Raw genomic sequence first — 10,741 nt, 5'->3', positions numbered from 1 at the left:
AGGACGAGCCGGCGGGCGGGGGCCGCGCTCCGAGTAGGGCTCGCGCGCCGCGCCGGCGCCGGGAGGCATGGGGGCTCCCGACGAGGTCGGAGGCCAGCTGCCCATTAAGAGGACTCTCCGAGTCCTGGACGTTAACAACCAGTCCTTCAGAGAACAGGAGGTAAGAGGAGAGGAGTCTTTGCTGACTCCACGGAACTTGTAAGACTTTTAACGGTGTAATTTTACACTTTTTGGTCTGAGTCTTGAAGTATGTGACTGATTTTTATGCGAGTGTGAAATGTGTCTGGCTCTGTGGTTCAGGTTAGAAGCTGCTGTGTGGATAGGTGGAGTGTACACAAACTTGTACAGAAAGTGTGCATGCTGCTGAATTTGGTTAAATTGGTCGCGTTTCCGATGCTTAACACATTGTTCTTTTAGCCTGCCCTTAGATTACCTAGTCTGAGGAACTGCTTTATGGAGTCAGAGGAAAGAATCCCTTAGCTTGCAAGTTCACGCCCGGGAGCAAATGGCAACTAAAATACTATCAGACCTAGTGCTTATTTTTATTTTTCTTTCCGCATCTAATTTGTTGTGTGCAGATTTTTTTTGGAAAGGAAAGTATGTAAAAATATTTAGACCATTGAATCATTACTTAGGTACTTCTCCCCTCTGCTTTAATCGTCGAAAGTTATTGTGGTTTTTAAAAGCTTTTGTGAACATTTATCAAAGTCAGTCATGATCTTTGTGCCATTTTACTTAATTTTGACAACTGACTTAATATAACATGGCTATTCTATTTATAGTGCTTACTCTAGGGTATATACTGTGTTACTACTTATGTGATAGAAATAGTGTTCCCGGGGGCACCTGGATGGCTCCGTCCGTCGGCGGTCGGAGTCTTGATCTCAGCTCAGGTCTTGATCTCAGGGTGATGAGTTCAAGGCCCGGCTTTGGCCTCCATACTGGGTGTGGAGCCTACTTAAAAAAAGGAAAGAAAAAGAAATAGTGTTCCTGTATTCAGTTAACTGTATGCTTTTTTTTTTTTAAATGAGCAGCAGGCAAAAGTTTACTACAGTATAAGATAAGATCACGAAGTAAGAAGAGTAGGAAAGCTGGCTTTACAGAGAGGGGGCGCCCCGAAGCGCAGCCCCAGTTGACTGTCCCCTTCTTATCCCAGTTGTGATAGGGTTTCGGCTACGTGCTTATATCAAAACTTGCCTGATGACACATTCTACACATGCGCAGCTTATTGTCTACCTCCGCAGAGCTGCGTGTCCTACATACACACACCTTCTGGTGGTTACAGTCGCTGCCCACTTGAGGGGCTGTGCTCTCGTTTGGTGTCCTGTAGCTCTGGTGTTGGTTGTGGTTGTTTGGTTTTCGCCTTTATGTTTCAGTTTTCTCAAAATGTGTAAGCATTTCCTTTGTAGAGCAAGTCCTGTGTGGTCATCAGTGTAAATACTGAAACCGATCACATTTTGGACCTTCAAGAACTAGTCTTTTTTGTTTGGTATCAGACACTGGCCATGTTACTGGCACACCTTTATTCCAGAGATTAAAAACACCAGGAATGTTGGCAGGTTTTTAGCACTAGCAATAAGAGCCTTAAATAACTGATTAAATTTGACTATTTCTATTACTAAGTAGAAAGGGAAGAAATCCTATGTGATTATAACCTTTTGTCTTTTTATAAGTAATTTCTTCTTTTTGTTTTCCTTATTTCAAAGTTCTTGCCAAATAGAAGAGAAGATTAATCATCCATTACACCAGTATATATACATATATATACAGTATATATACAGATTTATACTGGTTTTTTTTCTTTTTAACTATGATTTTTTTTTTTTTAAGTAAATTCTACACCTAGTGTGGGGCTGGAACTCACAACCCCAAGATCAAGAGTCACGTGCTCTATAGAGCGAGCCAGCCAGGCACCCCATACTGTGCTGTTTTTGTTGGTTTTTTTTAAGTACCTTAATTTGGTTGACTGGGGAAGAGACCCTCCTGTCCTATCCTTTTTGGTGACATCATTAGTAGAAAAAAACCTTTTTACAAAAAAAAAACCCTGAAACCTGAGTTCACAACAGATTTTTTCCTGTCCTTTTGCTTTTATTTGCAAGGTACATCCCAGTAAAAGACTTTAAATCCATCTTAACAATTTTCTGTTTGCACCTGGGTTAGTAAAATAAATTGATGAAAAACTCAGTGTAAGTAGATATTCTAAAATAACGCATGTGATTGCCTGGCTAAACTAGACAGTCTGGTTAAAACTTAACCTAAATAAACAACATAAATTTATGGTACAGGGTATTGAGGTGTTTTTCCTTCTCCGTGAACTTTGGCCCTGGTGAAAGGTTGGCTCCAGTAGGAAGCTCTTGAGTGTGTAAAACTGGTTGGTATTCCCGTTTATTCGTGTAGATTTTCAGCTTGTCTTTTGAGGGGAGTGAACGTTTGCCGTCTGCACTCGTTCTTTGAGCTTTTTGTCCTCACCGTAGCACTGTTGACAGCCCTCCAGAACAAAGTAACAGCAGCCGGAAAGCGTCGTGTAAGCCCGACTCGGAGCGGTGGTGAGGGAGGTAGCCGCCTCCGCCCTCCCCCTGGGCCTCGAACGCGGACCTGCTGCCTGTGGGTGCAGAGCGGGCGCGGGGCCGGGACAGCGGCTCTCCACAAACTCGGTCTTTGACAGGGTTTTGTGATCGTGCACATGTTTAGGTTCTTAATGACCAAACCGAGACCATTAGAATAGTTTGGACCGCTGGAGAAAAAGTCCTTTTGGCCATAGCTCACTTAGGCCAAACCCTAACCTGTGTTTCAGGGGGGACCCTGCAACACAGTAGAGGAAGGTCTAATCCCTGTCACTTTCCCACAGAAGTTTTCTGTGTGATGTTTTCCTCAAATACGTATGTGTGCCCTAGAACCAGAGGTGCCGTACGCAGCGTTACGGCTTTACATTCCAGCTGCACTTTGTAAGTTATTAAGTTTTCATGCTCTTGAAATGTTTACGTTAAAAGTTTGTGTTGTGTTATCATCTGTGTGCTTTTAATAAGGCAGTAAGGCCTTCACTTTTGGATCCCCGGAAACGTGTGTGAAAAGCACAGAGGTGTCCCCCCCCCCCAATGTCTCCTGATGCGGCGCCTGCGGTACTTACTCCCTTACTTACTTACTTACTTACCGGGACACTCGGGGTCTCCTGCTCGGTGACTGAGCTCGCCCCGCGCTCCTGCCAGCACATTATAGATGTGCGGACTCGTTCCGGAGGGACGGCTGCAGGACGCACTTACCCGCCGCGTGCATAACCGCTGCCCTGCGTAGACCAAATATACAATGTCTGCATCGGGCTCAGAAGGATGCTTTAGATATAGTTACATTTAATTATCCACATCTAGATTCTGTAGTTTAAACTGAAATTAGCAGTTGAACAGTAACTGATCCTATAAAGATGAGGATGTTTTATCATTGCCTTGATTTTGTTTAATAAAATAGATATCAGAAATCTTTTCCTCCCATCCAAAGTCACTTTTCTTATCAAATTCTTTGGGAAGAGCACCTTTCCAAAGACGTTTTAGATTGAAATTAAATATTTTGTGACTTAGTAGGACGTCAACTTTGTTATGCTTTAAACAGGGAAGAGGAATTGACCTCTGTTTCCAAGAAGGAACAGAACTTTCTGACAGCTGCTTTGTCTCTAGTTAACGCTGGCCCGTCTTCCTCGGTGAGGAGGTAATTATATCTCTATTCAGACAGAAGGCTCTTTGTGCGTCCTTACTAACCAGAAAGGAATGCCCCACGGACCCTCTGCCTGCGCGTGTGTCACTCGCGTCCTGCACAGATGCGCGTGGCGAAGGCGTTCGCACGTGTCCTTGGCCACACAGTGTGTCTGTCACTTTACTGCGTATCTCGAGGTTTCTTTTTTAGTTCATTTACCATTTGCACGTGAGTGGTTTTATATTCACAGTTTTACTTTAGGATTGGTTATTCTGGTGGGGGAGGGTCCCTCTACAACTCCCTCAGGAGGCCACACTCCCTTCTGGGACAGTGTGCGGGAGCGGGCCGGTCTCATCGCCTCACTGAGTATCCTAATCACTGAAGCTTCTCTCCCGAGAATTTCAACTCTTTCTGCCATTTTGTTCTTCAGTCATACAAAGGGGATTTATTTTTACTCCATTTTCTTACCCCTTCCTTTTTTTTATATGACTTTAGTCATATGAAAGAATTTCTAGAAAGAATGTTCCATCTATCCTTTTTAAATGCTAATTTTTAAGTGTTATCTTTATTTTTCTTTATTTTCAAGTTAATATTTAATTGTATGTCCTCTGAACTGTCATCAGAGTTATTTTGTCGAGTGTGCCACAGTTGTCAAAAGCACCAAGTACAAATAAGTAATTATACCCCTCGGATATGTAAAAGCTAGACCTGTGGGGTGGTCTGAGGGTTATTTCAGTAGCTGTGTGAGTCACCTAATGGTATGCCTCCATTTTCCTAGCAGGAAAATGAGAATAATGCAATTTGTAAAGTTTGGAGATGCTTGAATATCAAGCGGTATTTGCTGAGCTATTAAAAACAATACAAAAGCTATTTCTGCTGAAATTGTATATATTTTTCCTTTAAGTTAATAAATATTTGAGAGAGAACCTAATTATTCCAAAATCCCAGTATTTGTGTACAAAGTGGAAATATTTCTCAGGATGTTAGTAATAACAAAAATTTAATGTGTTCCAGCCCTTGTTCAAGCCATTTAAACATAAATTTATTTAATCTTCTTAACAATTCTAGGAGAGAAGGTCTAACATGAACCCCGTTTTACAGATAAGAAAACTGAGGCCCAAGATATTCCCTGGCAAGTGCCAGAGCAGGATTTAGGCCCAGTCCGCCTGATTCCAGAGCCCGAGTGCTCTCCAAACCACTGTCCCACCTCTGCCTGAATGCCTCCGGTGACAGGGACACTCTGCCTTCAGAGCTGACCCATTCCAGGGCTGAGATGTTCATTTGGAAGCTGTTCTCTAACTGAAGTATTTAAGAATGAAATGATACTGTGTCTGGGATTTGCTTTAAAATAGATGAAAAAAAATTCTTACACTGAAAACTGTCGAAGCTGAGGAATAAGTACGTGGGATCCACTAGGCTGTTTTTCACTTTTGTGTATGTTTGAAATTTTTCATAATAATCCGGTACTTCTTTAAAGTGACTCTATATTAAACTAAAAAACTATGGGATTCTGGAATCTGATTTCTTTGTTTTCATTTTAGTTTTTCTTTTGTCAGTGATAAAATTTGTTCTTTTCTCAAAGTGATATCCAACTGGCCTTTCTCATACCATTGTTTTTTTAATAATTTACTGTTACTTAGTAGTGTTCTCAGCATTTTAACAATAAAGGACAGCATTCAGGGTGCACCTGGGTGGCTCAGCCAGCTGAGTGTCCAACTCTTGATTTCGGCTCAGGTCTTGACCCCAGAGTCCTGGGATTGAGCGCCGCATCGAGCTCTGTGCTGAGTATGAGGTCTGCTTGAGGCTCTCTCTCCCTCTGCCCCTTCCCCTGCGCACACGCACGCATGGTATCTCACACTCTCTAAAATAAAATTGTAAACTTTAAAAAAAGGACAACATTCATTTCCAGAGTTCCATATTCCGCGTTGTTTAATGTACAAATACTGGTTTTTTTGAGAGTGTTCAATTCTGTCCAAACTTGTTGGAAGCCATTACACCTGAACACACACTTAGCATAACCTGTTTTTGTTTTTGCAGGAGCCAAGCAATAAAAGAGTTCGTCCTCTGGCTCGGGTCACATCCTTGGCAAACTTGATCTCCCCTGTAAGAAATGGGGCGGTCCGGCGCTTTGGTCAGACAGTCCAGGTAAGCTGGGGGGCGAGCTATGTAGGAAGGGGCTTTGCAGAGAAGCCCAATTTGTGCTTTCCTTTGAGTTGTGCAAACAGTTTTGCACTATTATATTTAAACATACTTTTTTAATGTGCTGATAAGGAGTATTTTTACCACAGCAGTATTTATATAACCCCATTGTATTAAGTTACATCTTATATCAAATCAGAGTCTTCAATAGTTTTTATCCCCAAAAGGTGATTTTAACTGATAATATTTTACAATGATAGATTGAAGCTTGGACAAATGATTGTTTTATGCATTGAGAAATCTCAGAACTTTGTTTTTAATTTGTCTTTCTATTTTTTTTTAAGGAAGAAAGAGAATAATTACTATCTCCTTTAAATCTTCTCTTTTGTTCACATCTTTTTTTTTTTTTTTTTTTTTAATTTTAAGTCCTTTACCCATCGTGGTGACAGCAGATCCCCGGCTTCTGCCCAGAAGCCATCGAGCAGATCAACAGTCCCCACACCTTCCAAAAGGAGAAGCAGTGCGCTGTGGTCCGAGATGCTGGACGTCAGCACGAAGGAGTCTTTAAGTTCCAAAGAGATCAGACGTCAGGAGGTGAGCTGGCATTCGGCAGCAAAGCCACATGTATTGGCTCATACCAAAACATCGTCTTTGTTTTTTAAACGTGTGGTTTTGTCGGAAAAGCGAACTAATGCCTGAGCCAAAATGAGCTTGCACTGTCGTATTTGAGTGGTAATTGATAACACATGCCGAGCAGCACTGGGATGGGGGCGGTCACGTGAGTCGGCCCTTGTGGCGTCAGCGTCCAAAGCTGGTGGCAGCCTCGTACGGACATTCCGTTCTGAATTCTGGTTTTCGGACAGAGTCGCTTTATAAAGTGCTGTTCATAACGTCAGTTAAATCATGAATGATAAGTATCAACTGTATGTAATTTTCCTTTCTCAAAGGAAGGAATGACCTACAGTGTTTGCTGGATTTTTTTTTTAGGCAATATATGAAATGTCCCGGGGTGAACAGGATTTAATCGAGGATCTCAAGCTTGCAAGAAAGGTCAGTCAATAACTTTTTATCATGTGCTCTAGCTTAAAAATTTTTTTATTTAACAAATTATAAAGGATAAAACCTTCTTATATAGTTTCAAATCTCTTCAGGTATGAGTATCAGTAAAGGGGCCTGTTTGAGTATTAACGTGTACTTTGGCTGCCCTTATGTGTAACAAGCGGAATCCACGCTAGCTTTCACGTAGTTAGTCATGCTGGTGTGCAAGGGGGGCTCTCGTCATGTTTTATTTGCTTGATCGCTTGGCGTGACCCACTTTTCTTCCTCTGATAGGCCTACCATGACCCCATGTTAAAGCTGTCTATTATGTCAGAAGAGGAGCTCACCCAGATATTTGGTGATTTGGACGCTTACATACCTCTCCATGAAGGTAGGATGCGCCATTTAATTTTCAGATGGTGCTGAACACCATCAGCACAAGTTATTTTGAACCTAAACTTCTAATTTAATGCGGAATTATTTTTTAAATAAATTAATTATTGGTATTTCTGCCTTTTGCACTTCAGATCTGTTGGCAAGAATAGCAGAAGCAACGAAACCTGGTGGAACAGTGGGGCAGATTGGTCACATTCTGGTGAACTGGGTGCGTAGTGAGTTGCTCACACTGATAGTTTTCCCGTGTGTGCCGGCCCATCCTCTGTGGCGAGCCCCAGACCACTGGGTCCGCCAGGTGAATTCTGGAAACAGACAAGGCGTTAAAACTGAACAAAGTTATGTAGCTGTAAGAAGTTAACAGTCTTTGCTTAAAAAGATACTTCATGACTGATACGGTTTTATTTTAAAAATATCCTCTTTGGACACAATTCCCACATTAGTTGTTTCGATTGGCATTGGCGTGCCTGCCAAGTGGCAGGTGCTGTTGTGGGGGGCCCGGGGCTGCAGTGAGCAGCGGCGTCTCTACACTGACAGTCTAGTGAGAGAGTAGTCGGGAGCACGAGCAGCCTCAGTGTTGGTGGTGACCGTGGTCAAGAGACACTCGGGAGCCCTGGGGATGTAGAAGACGAGCGTCCGCTGAGGCAGGGAGAAGGTAGAGGTCCTGCGTCTTTGGCTGGATTTAGCCGAGTTCTAGGGAAGCAGGAAAGGACACTCTGATGCCGGCCCAGGACCCCGTCCTGCTCCCGTCAGCGTCCACGGGGAGGGCTTCGCAGCCTCCTGGGACCGGCACGAGTTAGTGGGAGTTTGTGCTTATTTTCACAGGCTTCCTAAGGGCTAAGTCATAACAGGAACTTACTGCGCTGTGTTCTCTCTTCCTGCTCATCAGTTGCCGGGCTTGAATGCCTACAAAGGCTACTGTAGTAACCAGCTGGCGGCCAAAGCTCTTCTGGATCAAAAGAAACAGGATCCAAGAGTGCAGGACTTCCTCCAGCGGTGTCTTGAGTCTCCCTTCAGTCGAAAACTAGATCTGTGGAGCTTCCTAGATATTCCTCGAAGTCGCCTGGTCAAGTACCCTTTGCTATTAAAAGAAATTCTGAGACACACTCCAAAAGACCACCCTGATGTTCAGCTCCTGGAGGAAGCTGTAAGTCCAGTAAAAGAGTCCATGTTTTTCCAGGTGATGTATTAGCTTGCCTGAGACAGCAGGTACACGGGGACGCTCTCCCACTCTGTGCGTGTGGCCGCACGCTGAGACATTCAGCTGTTTTAGGCCCCCAGGACGTTAGTGCACTGAGCTATAAAGAGACGTAACACATTTTAGATTTATATTTCAATTCAAAGACTGGATTCTGAGACCTGAGCTCTCCCACTAGCCACCTGGTGACTTTGGGCAAGTCACCCACTTTGGCTGAGGCTATTTTTCCGTCTGTAAAATGAAAGGACTGAGTGAATGATCTGATTTCTAGGGTTCCATCAAGCTTCAGCCTCTCCTATAACATTCCAGCCCTGTGTGAAAACAGAGTTAATGTGCTGACAATGTCTCACTGATGTCTTGCCAACCTGTAGACACTGATAATACAAGGGGTCCTGTCCGACATCAACCTGAAGAAGGGCGAGTCGGAGTGCCGCTACTACCTCGAGAAGCTGGAGTACCTGGACGAGAAGCAGAAGGACCCCAGGATCGAAGCGAGCAGGGCGCTGCTGTGCCACGGGGAGCTGAAGAATAAAAGTGGGCATGTGAGTGTGTTTGCACACTGACACCGGGGGGCTCTTGCCTTTATCTTCCCCCCGGGTTTCGTTTCTTCTGCGTAAATTATGAAGTGGGTTTGTAAGATAAAGGCATCACACACGGAAGGGCCACTGGTTTTTATTTTACGGTAACAGCTGTGTGAACCTTGGTTGCAGTGGTGACAGGGTGGCGTCAAGTAAATGGTTAGTAGTTGATTCTTCCGTGTTGAAGTGTAAATCAGCCTGTTCGGCCAGGGGTTCCTTTGCGAATAAATTGCCAGTTTCCTAATAAAAAAGCATGTCCTTCAGGAAAAGTTTTGAAGACTCTACAGTGATGGAAGTGACTTTTAGCACTACTGAACCCATTCCCACAGCAGATGGAATGAAAGCAAACTTATTTTTCAAATATTAATTCTAAAAGTGCCTGCAGAACGAAGTATAAGCATGCGATGGTGCTTTGGTTTCATTATGTGCTTTTCAGAAAGAAGCCACAATCTTTTCAGGTTTTATTTTAGTCCCAGGAGTTAGCAGGCAGCGTATGCTGGTCTCAGGTACACGGTTCAGGAGTCCACACTCCTTGCAGCACCTGGTGCTCATCGCAGGTGCCCTCCTTAATTCCCGCCCCCTGTGTCCCCCCATCCACCCCACCCCGAGAACTCCCAATTTAAAAGTTTAGGTTCTTTTTAGAAAAAGTTGAAACCCAAACTCTGATTTCTGTCATGAGGCCCAGTTGTTCTGTGCAGGCTTCCCTGTGTGCGGGACGAGAGAGAACCGTTGACCTTCGCCGCGGCCCGCATTTACCCTTACCGTGTCAGGAGCGCAGTCCGGTGCTGGGCCTTCCGGTCCTGTCCCTGCTGCGTGCACTGTCTGTGTGCTGCGTGGCAGTCGCTCCGCGGTCGGAGGTCAGAGCGGCTCTCCGTGCAGGACGTGCCGAGCCTTGACATCACTGTCTTTATGACGTCATTTGTAGGCGGTGATAGTAAATAAATTTGACAAAGTTAATAATATTGATGCAAGACATTATAATGGTGGATTTCAAGCACTTACAATCGCCAAGTTCCACATTGAGGAAGTATTTGTTTCTTGTTTCTCCAGAAACTTCACATATTCCTGTTTCAAGACATCTTGGTTTTGACTCGGCCTGTTACACGGAATGAGCGTCACTTTTACCAGGTTTATCGGCAGCCGATCCCTGTCCAAGAGCTGGTCCTGGAAGACCTGCAGGACGGAGACGTGCGCATGGGAGGCTCCTTCCGAGGGGCTTTCGGCAACTCAGACAAAGGTATGGACGCAGCCTTGGAAGCAGCCTAAGTCCACAGAAACTCAGAGCCCACGAGAACGGAGGTTGAATCTCTTAAGAGTTCTGTCCCCGCACGAAACCTCTGAAATGACCGATTCCCTTTCCTGCACCTGTTGCGCCCACTGAGTGAGGCGCCGTGCTGCTCCCACCCCTGCGGACACATCCGAGCCGCCGCGTGCGCGTGTGACACAACTCCCAGCACCCGTGTGAAGACTGTGTGATGACTTTATTTCCAATCTACTTGTTAAAAGTCTTGTTTACGTTCTTTATTCTTCCAGCTAAAAACATCTTCCGAGTTCGCTCCCAAGACCCGTGTCCAGGCCAGTCCCACACCCTGCAGGCCAACGACGTGTTCCACAAGCAGCAGTGGTTCAACTGCATCCGCAGCGCCGTCGCGCCCTTCCGGCCGCCCGCCGTCGCCCCCTGCCGGCCGCCCGCCGAGGGGGAGGAGAACGT

General features: G+C 44.8%; 1 protein-coding gene across 1 annotated transcript in view; it reads left to right on the top strand.

Moving 5' to 3' along the window:
• Positions 1-10,741, top strand: part of NET1 (neuroepithelial cell transforming 1) — a 51,324-nt gene that overhangs the window by 40,018 nt on the left and 565 nt on the right. The window contains exons 4-12 of the mRNA XM_029955194.1: positions 5,722-5,829; positions 6,250-6,417; positions 6,811-6,873; positions 7,156-7,252; positions 7,389-7,465; positions 8,144-8,401; positions 8,824-8,994; positions 10,081-10,267; positions 10,564-10,739. Coding sequence (XP_029811054.1) covers positions 5,722-5,829; positions 6,250-6,417; positions 6,811-6,873; positions 7,156-7,252; positions 7,389-7,465; positions 8,144-8,401; positions 8,824-8,994; positions 10,081-10,267; positions 10,564-10,739 — 1,305 coding nt within the window. The remainder of the gene's footprint in view (positions 1-5,721; positions 5,830-6,249; positions 6,418-6,810; positions 6,874-7,155; positions 7,253-7,388; positions 7,466-8,143; positions 8,402-8,823; positions 8,995-10,080; positions 10,268-10,563; positions 10,740-10,741) is intronic.

This window comes from Suricata suricatta, chromosome 10, assembly GCF_006229205.1.
Source record: "Suricata suricatta isolate VVHF042 chromosome 10, meerkat_22Aug2017_6uvM2_HiC, whole genome shotgun sequence".
Classification (NCBI taxonomy): Eukaryota; Metazoa; Chordata; class Mammalia; order Carnivora; family Herpestidae; genus Suricata; species Suricata suricatta.
The sequence above is the reverse complement of the archived record's forward strand: the minus strand, read 5'-3'. Positions and strand labels throughout refer to the sequence as shown.